General features: G+C 39.9%; 1 protein-coding gene across 5 annotated transcripts in view; it reads right to left on the reverse strand.

Annotated features, from left to right (window-relative positions):
* TUT7 (terminal uridylyl transferase 7) overlaps positions 1 to 15,842 on the reverse strand; it is a 33,721-nt gene extending 17,879 nt beyond the window's left edge. For 3 of the 5 annotated variants that reach the window (XM_072031786.1, XM_072031787.1, XM_038170432.2), the window contains exons 1-11: positions 15,703 to 15,842; positions 13,854 to 14,377; positions 10,681 to 10,859; positions 10,002 to 10,118; positions 8,106 to 8,283; positions 6,998 to 7,086; positions 5,950 to 6,001; positions 3,063 to 3,132; positions 2,060 to 2,186; positions 1,182 to 1,301; positions 26 to 157 (exon numbers count right to left, since the gene is read on the reverse strand). In XM_072031786.1, the coding sequence (XP_071887887.1) occupies positions 26 to 157; positions 1,182 to 1,301; positions 2,060 to 2,186; positions 3,063 to 3,132; positions 5,950 to 6,001; positions 6,998 to 7,086; positions 8,106 to 8,283; positions 10,002 to 10,118; positions 10,681 to 10,859; positions 13,854 to 14,346 (1,557 nt within the window). In that variant the 5' untranslated portion in view covers positions 14,347 to 14,377; positions 15,703 to 15,842. Of the gene's footprint in view, positions 1 to 25; positions 158 to 1,181; positions 1,302 to 2,059; positions 2,187 to 3,062; positions 3,133 to 5,949; positions 6,002 to 6,997; positions 7,087 to 8,105; positions 8,284 to 10,001; positions 10,119 to 10,680; positions 10,860 to 13,853; positions 14,378 to 14,776; positions 14,831 to 15,428; positions 15,515 to 15,702 lie in introns of those variants that run through there. The other 2 variants (XM_072031784.1, XM_072031785.1) reach the window with 2 other exon arrangements.
* Positions 15,843 to 16,257: the final 415 nt, after the last annotated feature.

Below are 16,257 nucleotides of genomic sequence, written 5' to 3' on the forward strand. Positions count from 1 at the left end.
CAGAAGTAAATTAAATGGTTCACACCTTGCCCCTTTTAGGGGAAGTTTCTTGTGGCACTTCAGCGTCATCAGGGGGGTTATGCTGCCAAACCACAGCATCATTCTCAACTTCTTTAATATGAAAATTAGTTAATTTGTTTAATGAGAATCCTTCAATCTAGAAGAAATAGGAAAAGCAACACAAGTTAACATTACATGAATTTAAACCATTTCCCATATAGTAGTAAGCCAAAATACAACAAAGTTTAAAAATAGGTATTTCAGGCCCTAGAAAGTATCCCAGCCTGCTTCTCTCTTCTCCCTAAACTTCTCTACAAAAAATCTCTCAAGGACACAGTGCTTTTGGAAGGGTATCCATATTTCACTGAACCTTGTCTTGGCACACTGTACAATAAATACATATATTTTAATTGTATGGTCATATACTATAGGGCTTTTCTCCCATTCGGTGCACAGTGTGAAGAAACTTTAGGAATGAGTCAATCACATAGCAAAAGAAATCATTAACTGCAAGGCCCATGTAATTGCTCATGGAAACTAGAACATGCACACTGAATATTAACAGGTGACTGTACAAATCAAAATGCATGCCATGGGTACAAACAGCTGAATGATGTCCTGGAAAACCGGATGTGTCCCTAATAGCACTCCTAATATTAGGATGCATCTCAGGCTTTTAAATCAAGAAATATATGCTTTAAACTCCTAGTCTGATCCCATGGACCAATGTGCTAATGGACTAAGCTAATGTGCTCCCGAACTGTGGTCTACACATTCTTCACTGGAAGTGAATATAATTTAACATTATATGTTAAAGTCCAAGACACTGGTTTGGGATATAGCTATATGAATTCAGAATTCTCAAGAGTATGGAAGAAAGGCTGAAGAAATGAGGAAGTGGGTTGTTATGAATTGCATTATTCAATGGCCTACTCTCCTTACTCACTAAAGGGTCAAAAGTAGTACTTAATTCAGTGACTATGGTTGTGAACTGCATCCTTGCAGCCAAGTACATAAAGGTTAAGTGTAGCATGGCTGAAATCACACTCTTTCTGAGTTCCAGCAGAAATGATTGGTGTATGGTTTGTTCAGTATAGCAAAAAGCTGACAGGTTATACCATCACCAAAAGTGAAAAGGATTGTCCTCTCATTCACAATATTCAGTTTATTAATATACATACCCAAGATCCCAAGTAGACAGGTAGAAAAGGCTCTTTCCTCTGTTGCAGGAAGAAGATGACCATTAATGCAAACACATAAGGTGACAAGCCTCCTTCTTCAGGACGATCAACGCAGCACAACTGTAAAAATATATTGTGTGGTCACTGATGTTTCAAGAGACAACATGCAAAATCTCATTTTAATTCCTGTTCAGAAGTCTGCCACAGTACACATACGAAGAGAAACTCAGGTATCTCTGACCTTGTCTTGTGAGACATGAACATTCACGTCCTCCACTTAAGCGGAGGAGTCATAACATGACCGGAGTGATAACATTACTACAAACTTCTCAGCTAAGAGTTCTGGTGTGCAAATATACAGCAGAGTCAGAATACATAGACTGGCAAAACAGCACACTGAACATTTTCAAAATGATGACTTGTTTTACATTGATACAACTGAAGTTCAAATGATTTTCTACGTTTTTGTAAGTCATATTTTAACTGCTCGCACATAAAATCTTGAAAAAGAAAGGTTTTAATCTACGTATGGAAACAAACAGCTTTCCTTTCTTTTTTTTTTTTTTTCATGGTGGATTAAGTTTATATGAAAGTACTAATTCCACTTCATATACATTCTGGTGTTGGTAACGCAGAAGAGCAGGACACTTATAGCCTTGCATGCCAGTAACTGAATCTGAAAATTCCACTTCTGAAATTTACTGGAACATTATAAAACAACAAGGTATAACTTTTAGTTTATAAAAGAATATATATGCCTTTTCCAACTCTACGAACATTTCCACAATTGTTTTCTAAACCGTATGTACAGTCTCACCAGCACAGTACCAACCTTCATTCAATATTTTCACAGGTGGGGGAATAAAAATAACGCTTACCTTTGCCCAGTACCTGAAGGCAATCACTAAAGATACAACAGAAGGTTCCAGTTTTCCAAGTGTAGCCAAATGGTTTGTTGTCAGATAAGCATTATCATTCCCTGCACTTACTTTACAAATAAGGCCACTAAAAAACAGAGAAAAAAAGTAAAGATATTGAAGGTATTGTAAGAGTGGTAGGTTAGAAGACATCTCACAAAACATTGTAGAAGGTGGTTGCCATGAAAAGATTTAACAGCCTTTCCAAGACAGCTTGTCTACATTAAAAGAACCACAGAAAACCAATTTATGATTAGATTGAAAATATATGCATTGTAACTTTCTGTGAAAGTGTGTTCAAGTACAATTCAAACTTAAGTATGTTTCTAGTGACATCAATTCTAATTATATTAATTCAATTAAAAAAAAAAAAAACACAAAAACTTAAAGTACCGATTTCCTTTATGAATCAAAAACATGTTCCCCACATGACACCCATCACAGAACAGTTTCTACGCTGTTTCCACAGAACAAGAAATGCTTTCAAACAGTGAGATCAAAGTAGAAGCAAATAACTGATTATATACCTGTACCAGCAAGTATTTACAGAATGTTGCATAAATCTTAAGTGATATCAAATACATGGGCAAAATAAAATTTGTGAAATACTAGTGAGGTTAAGCAAGCTGATCTTGCCCTTAAAGAAAACCTGAATTTAATGAAGTTTCTAAGTTATCTAGAAGGCAGCAAAGGAACTCCTGTTAAGCATTTATCCCAAATGGAGCAGTAAAGGCATATGCTGGAAACCGTAATGGTTGAAAGGACTGAGAAATATTCAGCTGAGGCCAGAACAACCCTTACACTCTTATTCTAGACTAGGAATGACTTGCCCATGAGTGTTAGTTTATGTTTCAAGATCAATGTAACTGTAATAATTTAGTACTGAAATGTCATTTGTCAGATGTTGGTACACACAATTTATGTAGTAATATACTATTAGAATACACGAAGTGACAACAGAGACCTTTGCTTTTCTCTGCACACCACCACTGGTATTCTAGTATGGAAATCCGCATCAACTTCAATAAATGATTCTAGGGAGGAAAAAAAGAGAAAAAAAACACATTAACTATGGTACTGACAGAAAATAACATTGAATCATAGAATGGTTTAGGTTGGGAGGGACGTTAAAGGTCACCCAGTTCCAACCCCTGCCATGGGCAGGGACACCTCCCACCAGACCAGGTTGCCCAAAGCCCCATCCAGCCCGGCCTCGAACACTTGCAGGGATGGGGCATCCACAGCTTCTCCGGGAAACACGTTCCACTTCCTCATCATACTCTGAGTAAAGAATGTCTTCCTTGTTTCTAATCTAAATCTACCCTTTTTTAGTTTAAATCCTTTACTCCTTGAATCAATACAATCGCTGACAAGGAGTCCCTCCCCACCTTCCTGTAGGCTCCCTTTAGGTACTGGCAGGCTGTTACAAGGTCTCCCCAGAGCCTTCTCTTCTCCAGACTGAACAACCCCAACTCCCTCAGCCTGTCTTCACAGGAGAGGTGCTCCAGCTCTCTAAGCATCCTTGTGGCCCTCCTTTGGGCCTGCTCTAACAGGTCCATGTCCTTCTTGTGCTGGGGGCCCCAGAGCTGAATGCAGGGCTCCAGGTGGGGTCTCACGAGAGCAGAGCAGAGGGGCACAATCACCTCCCTCACCCTGCTGGCCATGCTGCTTTTGGTGCAGCCCAGGATGCGGTTGGTTTACTGGGCTGCAAGTGCACCTTGCCAGCTCACATTGAGCTTCTCATCAACCAACACTCCCAGGTCCCTGATCGCAGGGCTGCTCTCAATCCATTCTCTACCCAGCCTGTATTTGTGCAAATATGTTGACCTGGATGCAACTAGAGAAGTGCAGCTATTTTCTGACATTTAATTTCTTAATTACCTCAAAATTCATGATTTTATTAACTCAGCCAAGAATGCAGTTTATCAGATCTGATAATCATTCACTACTTTAAAGCAAGTTTTTCAAATGCAATAGTAAGAGTGTGGTCTATAATAAGCATTTTCTCAAATAGCAACTCTTAAGAAAAAATGAACTTTTCAAAACTAATACATATAGTAGGTATATTTAAGCAGGTATACTCTGATTAAGTACTATTTGAAACTTAGGCAGGTTAAACTCCTGAACAACTTCAGTAATACAGGCATACAGACAGACCAATGGTATCTGTAAACAACGTTAGTGCAAAAGATGAAAGAAATAGTGTTACCTTAGTATTAGGTGGAAATAAAGCAATGAATCTTATTTTCTCTGGTAATCTAGTGTTGCTTTATGCAAGTATTAGAACAGGCTTCCTAACAAGAAGTCATGTCTCCCTGCTATGCTTCTACTCCCTTTGACTCCCCCTATTCTTTATATAGCTTTCCAAATATAATTCAGCTTCATTTTTTTTTCTTAACACCAAGAAGCACAAATGCAACTGCAGTCCTTCCAGTTGAAGTAATATTGATCCAAACTGGACTTATTACTTGATACCTCACTGTTTCACTGGATCAAGTGCAGAAGAAACAATAAAATATTTAGGTACCCAACTTAAGAACTGTGAAACTGAAATCTTCTTGTTCCCGTCTAGCCACCAGGACACATGATCTCTTTGAAAATACCTTGCTTTTGCCACTGAGCTAACTCAAATGCCTAATACTCTGTCCCTGTATCTCTTGACTCATAGAAAAAGTCTTTGGACTATATATTAAAGAAAACATTGTGTGCTTTCAGAACATATTAGAGATTGTAAGTTCCTCTATTCTTCCATGCTGGTTGAGAAATAAATAACCCCATCCTCAAAGGCTGTTAACAGTCTACTCATCAGAGAAGAACATGTACATAAAATGGCTGGGGAGGGAGGTTGTGAGGAATGAAAAAATCTAGGTCAGAAAATACATGCATGTTTATTGTACTTGTTTGGAACCATAAAGTCTGATTTCTCATCTGTGGACACAAAGCAAGGCAAAAAAGTCAAAAAGTTACTTGTCAAAATCTGTATTTAAAAGGACAAAATTTCTTTCCCATCTTTCAATTTTTTGCCTGGGTATGTCCTAATTGGTTTGAGTGCATTTTTTAAGATCTTAAATGTTACTTGCCTTTATTAGTACACACAATTGTATTAATTACCTGAAAAAACAGGTGTACATTAGATCACGACATTAATAGTCATGCAGTTATAAGAAAACAGACCACAATAAACATGGTCTGATGACAAGTTAGAAAATCCCAGGCTACTTTTGGTACTATATATAGTTAATAGCTGTCTCAGGAAAGAGATGCAGCACATTCCACCTTCTTCCCTTGTAACACAGAAGAAAATGTCTCATTAGGAATTTCCGGTATCAACAGAAATGATGGTACTCCAGAAGTCATAAAACTGGCTATAGATGCAAGCGTAAGTTTTGCTTGCAATGATGTAGTATTTTCTGCAATATTTTTCAGTTTCAAATTATTTTTAAAAACCTCACAGTCACATGGTATACCTGTTCAAGCAGGAGAGGGACTTTGTCAGGGAATGTAGTGATAGGACAAGGAAAAATAGTTTTAAATTAAAGAATGGTAGATTTACATTAGATATCAGGAAGGAATTCTTTACTATAAGGATAGTGAGGCAGTGGAACAGGTTGTCCAGAGAAGCTGTGGATGCCCCATCCCTGGAAGTGCATAAGGCCAGACTGGATGGGACCTTTGGGCAACTTGGTCTAGCAGAAGATGTCCCTGCCCTTGACAGGAGGGTAATGGAATGAGATGATCTTTAACGCCCCTTCCAGTACAAACCATTCTATGATTCCATCTTTGAGATGACATTCAACACTACTAAGCAATAATAGTTTAATTGAATTGAAAAGGAAGCAATTTTTTCTTACCACTGTTCTGCAGACTTTCTTGAACAAGTAAGAGAACATCTGGTTGACTCATCTGTGAACAGAAGTAATAAAGCTGTTTTCACTGCTGTGAAAAAGGTGATTTTCTACAATTCAAAAAGAACTGTAAAACATTGCCTCTAGGACAGTTCCATTTTTCTTCCAGAGAGGGGAAGCAATGGGGAAACAGTAAGAGCAACTGAGAAGAACCTGCTCTTCTTAATTATCATCAAAGTATATCAGAAAGAAGATAAATGAAAAATATCCTGGAGTAACTCTAAGTATATCTGTTCTCATCTCTATCAAAGACTCGGTTGTGAAAAAAAACAAAAAACAAAAACACAATGAAAAATACTGTTTCAGTGTGCTTAAATACAATTGCCTTCTGACAGTAGTGGACCTCATGTAAGAGATTAAAATCACAGCTTTTATATCTATTCTATGAACTTGGATCATTCTTTTCTCCATTACATTTCAATGTTTGTTTCTCTGAGGAAATGCAAGATTTTAGCTATGAGGCTGTCAAACCAGAAATGAGCTTAAGCATAGAAGCATAAGGTTTTCACCATCCTGAATTTCTTTCAAAGTTTCAAGCACAAAAATATACAGAAACAATGAGCATAACAAATGAAGACTTTACATTAGCTCACAAACAAGTGATGTAAAATAGTTTCATGGCTCAAAAATAATGTAGCAATCAAATTCTAATGCATGTAGTATAGTACAGAAGCAAGATCATCCATTTAATTCAGCTTTAAAAGAAGACAATTAACTTGACTTTTCCCACCGGACTGCTAGGAGTCCGGATGTTTTAGCAGATTTCAGATTTTTAGAAGGAAGATGTGATAAAGCACAAAGTCATGTTACAATACCTGACCAATACTGGCCCTATGCAGCAAGGGATGTTATTTTAAGACAGTATTGATGTGGTAGCTCTGTTCTTCCCAATGCTTTTTCATAAGAAGTTCTATTACCACTTTGTAATTTATATTTAAACTACACTCAAAGGTGCAAAGCACTCCAACAGATTTAATGAAATAGTCTTACTTACACTGGCAGGAAACTGGATATCTATGTTTATGTCTGAAGTTTTGAAACCAAATCCGCTACAGGAGGAGCCATACAATCTTAATGAGCATTCTGCAATGAAAAAGATTTATAATACATTTATTCTACACCCAATTTTAAGTCTGTAGCTACTTTACAACATTACCAATAGATCTTACACCTACTTCTGGTTTTAATAATCACAAGAACTCAAGAAGAATCTTCCAATAGAACAGAGGTCAGTTAATAAATTGTACCTCTCATTCTGTAGCTAGTAAAGGCCTACCATGAAGATCAAATGCTCCTCACGTCCTGCTCATCTTTACTTTTTACTACAGGTCTGTTTGGGTCATGAGCACCACTTAATTCTGATATGAGACTATGTTGCCACTTCATATTGATTAACATATTAGAAACCAAATATAGTGTTTTAGTATTCAAATAGTCAAGGCTTTTAATTAAGTCTTCACCTTTGTGATTTTTTTAGAATTGACATAGCTGGCTGTTGTGGTTTTACCCGGCTGGCAGCTAAACACCACACAGCCGTTTGCTCACTCTCCCCCCTCCCTCTCTGGGATGGGGGAGAGAAATGTGAAAGTGAAGCCTGTGAATTGAGATAAAGACAGTTTATTAGGACAGGAAAATAATAATAACAATAATAATAATGATGATGATAATAGTACTACTACTCCTAATGTGTATGAAACAAGTGATGCACAATGCAATTACTCACCACCTGCTGACCGATGCCCAGCCTAACCCTGAGCAGTCTGGCCCTCCTCCCTGCGGCTAGTCACCCCTATATATTGTTCAGCATGACCCCATACAGTATGGAATACCCCTTCGGCCAGTTTGGGTCAGCTGTCCTGGGTCTGTCCCCTCCCAGCTCTTGCTGCACCCCCAGCCTGCCCGCTGGCAGGACAGAGAAAGAAGCTGGAAAGTCCTTGGCTTGGTGTAAGCACTGCTCTGCAACAATTTAAACACCAGCGTGTTATCAGCACTCTTCTCATTCTAATCCAAAACTTAGCACCCTACCAGCTACAAGAAAGAAAATTAAATCTGCCCTAACTGAAACCAGGACACTAGCATTTAGAACAGATCACAAATAATACCTGGCAATTTTTGATGAAGCACATCTTCCATCACCGTTTTAATGTTGAGCCTTTCTTCTAAATCTTCATTACTTAAGCCAAACTCCTGTACTACATTTTCAATGGCAACACCAATAGCTTTAATCTGTGAAGCTGTTGGAGGAGGCAGGGTGCTCAGCATCTGTTCCTCTTGCTTTTCCTTTAAAGATAATAAGACTAATGTTTTAATGATTCTGGTCAGTAGTGCACTAGATGACCTAATGCACTAGAATGAATGCATACAACTCATCTCAATTAACACTAACACAGGTTTTCAATACAGTGGAAGTAACTGAAAGGAAGAATTAACAAAAGAGAAAACGTAGCAGGGATAAAAAAATACATATTCCAGAAGGCTTCAGTAACATGCAGTGTGTGTGTGTGTGTGTGTAGATACACGTAGTTATATGAAACATAAAAAAGATCATCAACCCTTTCATCACCTATGAAGAAAGGGTAGAAGTTAATGAGGAAGAAGCAGTAAACCTGAATAAGATAGTTGTCTACTCCAAGCTGAGAAAGTAAAATGAACATCAGATATTATTGATGATCTGGATGAGGGGATCGAGTGCACCCTCAGTAAGTTCGCACATGACAACAAGTTAGGTGCGTGTGTTGATCTGCTTGAGGGTAGGAAGGCTCTGCAGGAGGATCTGGATAGGCTGCACCGATGGGCTGAGGTCAACTGCATGAGGTTCAACAAGGCCAAGTGCCGGGTCCTGCACCTGGGGCACAACAACCCCAAGCAGAGCTACAGGCTGGAAGATGAGTGGTTGGAAAGCTGCCTGGCGGAGAAGGACCTGGGAGTGATGGTTGATAGTTGGCTGAATATGAGCCAGCAGTGTGCTCAGGTGGCCAAGAAGGCCAACAGCATCCTGGCTTGTATCAGAAACAATGTGGCCAGCAGGTCCAGGGAAGTGATTGTCCCCCTGTACTCGACTCTGGTGAGGCCGCACCTTGAGTTCCGTGCTCAGTTTTGGGCCCCTCGCTACAAGGACATGGAGGTGCTCGAAAGAGTCCAGAGAAGGGCGACGAAGCTGGTGAGGGGTCTGGAGAACAAGTCCTACGAGGAGCGGCTGAGGGAGCTGGGCTTGTTCAGCCTGGAGAAGAGGAGGCTCAGGGGCGACCTTATCGCTCTCTACAGATACCTTAAAGGAGGCTGTAGCGAGGTGGGGGTTGGTCTGTTCTCCCACATGCCTGGTGACAGGACGAAGGGGAATGGGCTAAAGTTGCGCCAGGGGTGTTTTAGGTTGGATATTAGGAAGAACTTCTTTACTGAGAGGGTTGTTAGGCATTGGAATGGGGAGTGAGGAAAGTGGTGGAGTCACCATCCCTGGAGGTCTTTAAAAGATGTTTAGATGTTGAACTTAGCAATACGGTTTAGTGGAGAACTTAGTGTTAGGTCAGAGGTTGGACTCGATGATCTTGAGGTCTCTTCCAACCTAGAAATTCTGTGATTCTGTGATCATCTTGTTCCAAGCCCCCTGCAGGGACACCTCCCAATAAATCAGGTGAATAAACATAACTAATCCACAAGTAAAACAAGAGAATTGCAGAAGAGTTAGTTGTTACAGCTGTTTACCATACTTAAACCACTGGTACCAAATATTACTGAGTGACACTTTAAATGAGAACTTTCTTTAATAACAGACATGAAAAAGCACAAATTAAATTCCAAAGGTGAAGGTGGAAGCAGAGTCCAGGTTCCAAATTTACTTTTTTTTACCAGCATCACTATTTGAATGCTTTCAAGGAGCTTCAAATACAGAAAAAAATAAATGAGGATTATTTTGGATAATGCAGTTTCATTGTTATTAGCAAAGTAATGACAGTTTCATAGATCTGCATTTTATGTTTCTGCTACTGTCCTTAACTCACCTTTATGCTTTTCTTGTGTCTCTTCTCCTTAATATGCTTATGAGCAAAAGCCACTGACTCAATCAAAACATCACACAACTTGCAGGCATATTTTGCTGATGGATAGCTTCGAGGTTGCTAAAATAAAGACAGTAAAAAAAAAAAACACACACACAAAAAAACTTAAAATACAGATTAACATTACCTTCATCTTATTCAATCCCTTGCTGAGTGACTGTAACGCTGAAATCCAGGAACACTCTAGCTGTTCCAACTGTGTCATTACAATCATAAAATTTGAATATCAGATACAATGCCAGAAGAACAGTGCTACTGGGTCAAACAAGACCAACATCTTGCTTTTGTGTTTAGAAAAAAAACAACACATGGCAGAATATAGAATATACTATTATTTTCTTCTGATACACTGCCCCAGTCTCTAGGGAACTAATGGTAATTGATGAACTAAAGGAGCAGCCTTTTTTGTGCTCATCTTGCTGCCAAATCACAACTTGGTAAAAAACACAGGAGAACCTGCCTTCTCTTGACAAGTCATTAACAGTATCAATTTAGACAGTTACATCAATTATATAATGACTTTCTAGCTAGAGTCAGAGAAATTGCTCAAAGTGTATCCTCTACATCTTAATTCCAAGATTAAAAAATTAAGAAACAACAATATAGGTAAAGACAGTGACACCTTCTTCAGTCTGTAAATGCAGTCTCGCTTCAAGCGTTCTTCAGCTTGTTGCAACCCTAGAAGCTCTTTTGCTGACAGCTGAGGTTCATCTATAACTGGACCATCCACTTCATCATCATGATCACACTCATCTTTTCTAGTTCTTCTTGACCTCCTTGTTTTCTTCAGTTTCTTCATTTCTTAGAAAGAGTTATGAGAGTAAACATGTCAAATAACTTCAAAATAAAACATTTTAGTTTTTTTTTAATTTTCACTCTATGTCTGTGAGAGCCAAGGTTTTATTGTTGTAAAACAAATCATCTACCCTGCACAGTACCATAATCTGTTCCATGCATGTCTAGTATTGCTAGCAAGAGTGTATAGCTATGTCAGAACCTATAGTACTATAGTTTCTCTGTTTTGAGCTGCCATGAAACACTAGTTTGTCTCACTGAAAATGGCCAGCAACCTTATTTATATAGTTTTGTTAAAACTGGCAAAAAAAAAAAAAAAGTTAAATGCAATAGATTTCACTGTCTACTTGGAACGTATCTATATGTCATTATAAAGAAAAGATAGAATATAGTCAAAGGCTTCAGGATTCCTTGTGAGGCTTAGGTATACGTACAAACTATAAAGTGAAGCAACCCATAGGCCACCAAGGCTATCACGGATTTAGTGACTGTAGGCCAATATGAATAATTTCTAAGAGCTAACTGCACTACAATATAGCAGTAGTAGGTTAGCTGACATAATTTATTATCGCCAGTAGTACCTGTCTCTTAATGTGTACTTGCCTTTCAATTAAACCAACACATTGATCGCTATTGCCTTCACGTTATTAAGTAGACAAATAAAAAAAACACAGTAGTAATACTTTTTGGCTACACATCAATAAATAATGAACTGGCTAAGTATTCATACACGTTGCTTAATAAAGCTACATAACTTGCACAACAAACATGGCTAGAAAGCTTGTTTACAGCAAAAGTTCTGTATCTAAGGACTGCAAATACCACTTCTTTTAAGCTTTGTAATTATTTTGAAACAGAAGTTTCTACTAGAACTCAGGAATGAATACGTATAGGCTGGATTTTCATGGATATTCATTTTAGATTGCGTCCTAGCTGTTCAAATGAAAGGTATCTACACAGAATGTGCAGATGCATGGAATTTCCAAAGTTCCCTGCTTCTGAGAAAGTTTACGTAACTTACCTAAACTCTAAAACCATTGTTATACCATGAGGTTTTTGTTTATAATAATTAGAAAAATAAATGACAAAACATAACTGGTCTACCAAATGTATCTGGAGTTCTTCCCTGTGACCACAATTTTTATCTCTTAATAACTGGCAGAAAAACACTGCAGTTGTGAATCTTCAACCATTTTTTTTTGATTCAGTTCACTGAACAGCATGCGTGCATTACTGTTGTAAACAGGAACAGGGCAAGAACAGTAATATAATTCCTTTTGGCAGCAGAAGCTTATGCTGGAATAAATATGTCATGGGGATAGTACTCTCCAAAGCAAGTTCCAATGAACAGAATAAGTTGGTCTTAATTTAATAAATCCCTTTCATTTTCTGTACTGAGTCTTGCTAAAACTCCTATGACCCACAACATTTGACTACTTTTTTTCTGATCAATTCAGACATAAATTGTAGAAAAGAGTGTATTAAATAAACATCTTTGCAGGAGTGCGTGACAACTACCTACGTATCATTTTCCTCTGTAAGCACTAAGTAGCTTTAAAAACCTTGACCCTGTGCACCACACCCAACCTTTCTTTATTAATTTTATCTAGAGAAATTTCTCCTGGTTTACTTATAGGACTGGCATACAAGTGTTGAGAGTACTACTAGCAGCATCTACCAACTGCCTTTCCCATAACTGCAGGAACCGATCAACATTTTTAGTAAATAAATCAGAAGGACTTGAAGTACTTTCTCCTCAAAAAATCCATGTTTACTGCTACTCATTTCTTTGCTACCTTCCAAATACTTACAGTAGGTTACAATATTTCTTGCACAATAGATTCCCCAAATTAAAGTTGCACACCATTTTTAATTGAATTTTTAAGAGATACTTGCCCTTTCCTACTTGCCAGTAACCCCCTTATTCTGAGTAAAGTCTTAAGTGTGATTGTCACATTCCAAAAATCTTTTTCAGCAAGTTCATGAAGTTTCAAGGGAATACAGTTCAGTAAACACAACAAAATTGAAAATAAACTTGAGAAAGTATTCTCTGCTCTTTCCATCTAAGATGACAAGTGTACAATTAACAAGGTTGACAGTGTACAATTAATTTCTAACAATGAAAGACACTGGGCACCAGCTCACCGTTTTTTTTTTTTTGTTTGTTTTTTTACAATTGATACCAAGGGAAAGGACAATTAATTCCTGGACATCTTTGCATCAACCAGCAATACTTTTTCTTCTCAGAAGGAGGGCAGATCAATGTTTGTTTTGACCATTACACTTCACCAAAATAAGAGAGAGTTCTTTTTAACAGGAAGTCCCCTATTAATAGCACCCCTGGTGTACTAGTCTCTCATTCTTCTCACCGCTCTGGTCCACTGACACTCCCTTCTGATACTCATGTTCAGTGCAGATGTGATGGTATCGATTACTTTATCCCCACTCCAGCCTGTCCTCCTCTTCATTTCAGTATTTAGAGTTTGTACTCTCAATATTAGTATCAGTTACCCCAGCTAAGTTTAATATACACAGAGAATAATTGTTTTTGTTCTTGATGTACCACTGTTTCTTGCTCACATCAACACCTATGTTGCATTGCTTTCAGTCTTCATTAAGATGTGTTTTTATGGACCTCCTTGGTAGTGCCAAAATCTTATCCTGCAGCAACTTAACTGAAAAATCCCTTATTGGCCTTGACAGATTCAATCAAATTTTAACAGAGAAACTGCAAACAGGGATAACACACAGATGCTGCAATCTAACTCCTACCATTTAAAAGCTAATTTAACAAGTCAACACAATTTATAAAACAAGTTCTGTATGATACACTGTGTCAATTCATTTAAAGTGCTCCAGTACACTTCAGTCAATTTGCAATATATGACAGAACAGAAATAACTTTTGTGTTAAAGGTGATTATTGCCATTTTACTTTTTCAGTAACACATACAAAAAGCTACAGTACAGCTATGTAAAAATAAACAAATATGTTGATTACCAGGGTTTCCTTTCTGCATCTCTGGAACGTCTTCATTTGTTAAGTCTTTCTGAAGTTGTCGTCTTACATTTCTGTTTCCTGCACCTTCAACCTCATGATAAGAGTCCTTTCTTGTCCTGCTGTGCATGGGGATCCATGCTACAGATCTGTACTCTCTCCAGCTGTCAGAAGTACCACGGTGGTCATCAGATATCCACTTCTTTATTTGGTCTTTTTGGGTATCGCTGAACTTCAATCCTTGACTGTGAGTTATGTTTTTAAGTGAATGTGGGCTACTCAAAATATTACGTGGCCCTCGCCTAGGACTATTTCCATAATGACCTGGTGTTCCCCTCTTCTTTTGCATGCTGATATCCATTTTATTGCTATGGCCATTCCCATATTCATCCATGGCTTGGCAGTCTTTCTGTAATGGACTTCCTTTTAATTCTTCTTCACACATTTCTGGTTTCTTATCTTGTTTGGCAAAGGGAGGTTTTGCAGCATCTCCCATGGTTATTGCTATTCAATGTAGTGATTCACAGCTAGAAATTAAAAAGTTAAAAACAGTATTTTAAAAATAATCAACCAATAAACATAAGCGCCCTGGTTATTATTTGTTATTAACAACCAAAGCTGTGGTTCTATAATACCATAAAGGCAAGCAAGTCTTGCTGGAAAGCAAAATTTGTTCCCATCAAAATCATAGAGGTTTCTTGTCTTAACATGTTTAAAACCCGCATCTGGTTGTCCCTCACTACAGAGACAGCCCATGGCTTTTTTTGCTTAGGAAGCCCTTGATGCATTTCAGACAGATAAACACTTCTCAGAGTCCACACCAGTCTCATCTCAGTACAGCAACACTTAGAAGGCAATAAAGAGGATGTCCTAACAGCCAGTTTACATCGACAAATTTCCCTTCCCCTATTGTCAATACTATTCACCTTGTTCAGGATGACAATTGTGATCAGAGGTGTTGCTTAACTCCTGCAACCTGCCTGTAGAGCAAAGATCACATGACGATTAAGAAACAATCCTGCACTGCCCAACGCACTTTGCACTTTTTAGCTAGCTGGCCAGTCAGAGGTTTCATGTCATTGGCCACTAAGTATGCCTATTTTGTAGTAGTGGAGTATTATCTGAAACAAATAATATCTGCGTTACCAATTAGCTCCCCAGACGTGGTCATGCCTGTGCTCTTACTGTAAATACTTACAGAGCTGCAACTCGAGCTGCAAGGTAGTTCGAGCCTGTGTGGACTGTGAAAGTGGGCACTACCTGGGAGATCCCAGCCAGGCACCAGAGGCAGTGCTTACACCTACACTGAACACTGGGTTGTTTAACTACTGCCACACAGAACCGAGCCAGAAAAAAATAAATAAATTCAAAATAAGACGTATGAGCTTGAACTGCAGCGAAAGCTACAGAGAAGCACTTGAGATGCTTGTGTTGGCTTTGATATGGGAGCACAGTGCTTGATGGTGCTGATTTTTATTCTATTTTTTTTTAATTTTGCAGGCCCCGAAGGCGCCCTCAGGGGCACCAGCGCCTGCTTCCTACAGGCTTGGCTCTCACACAGAGGAGCTCTGCTCTCACCTCACGCCTGTCCCGGGGGGGGCCGAGCTCCCACCCCGCGGCGCCTCACCAGGGGGACGCCGCCATCCCGCCCAACGGCAGCAACGGCAGAACACAACGGCCGCCACCTCACCCCAAGGCCGCCCCCCCACCCGCCGAGGCGCGCCTGGCGCTGACAGGGCCCGGCCCGCAGCGCCTCAACGGCCGCAGCCCGGGCACCCGCCCCGCGGCAGGGCCCCGTCCCCGTCCCCGTCCCCGTCCCGTCCCCGCTCGGCGCCCCCCGCCGCGCACTCACCGGCCGCGCGTCCCCTATGGCCGCCCCGCCATCAGGCCGCGGCGGAAGAGCCGCCGGTCCCGCAGCGCCGCCGTCCGCGCGGCCCTTCCGGCAGCACGGCCCCGCCTCACGCCCGCTGCCAGCGCCGGGGCGGGGCGGGGCGGGTCGGGCTGTCCGCCATGACGGGGCCCTGCTGAGGCAAAAGGGTGTTGGTGCTGTGCCCTGGGTGGTTTCCTGGTAGTAAAAGGCTGAATGCGGTGGCATGGGCGGTCACGGTGGCTGTTGAAGAAGAGCGTGAAGCAGTGGGCATTTCCACACCACAAGGAACTGAATCCGACCCCGTGTAACCCGTGTGGCTCATCAGGCTTGCCACCCCAGTAGAAATACCTGACATGCTAAACAAGTTGCTCATGAAAAATAAACAGAATCATCACAGAAACACAGAATTTCTAGGTTGGAAGAGACCTCAAGATCATCGAGTCCAACCTCTGACCTAACACTAACAGTCCCCACTAAACCATATCCCTAAGCTCTACATCTAAACGTCTTTTAAAGACCTCCAGGGATGCTGACTCC

The sequence above is a fragment of the Anas platyrhynchos genome, chromosome Z (genome assembly GCF_047663525.1).
Source record: "Anas platyrhynchos isolate ZD024472 breed Pekin duck chromosome Z, IASCAAS_PekinDuck_T2T, whole genome shotgun sequence".
Lineage (NCBI taxonomy): Eukaryota > Metazoa > Chordata > Aves > Anseriformes > Anatidae > Anas > Anas platyrhynchos.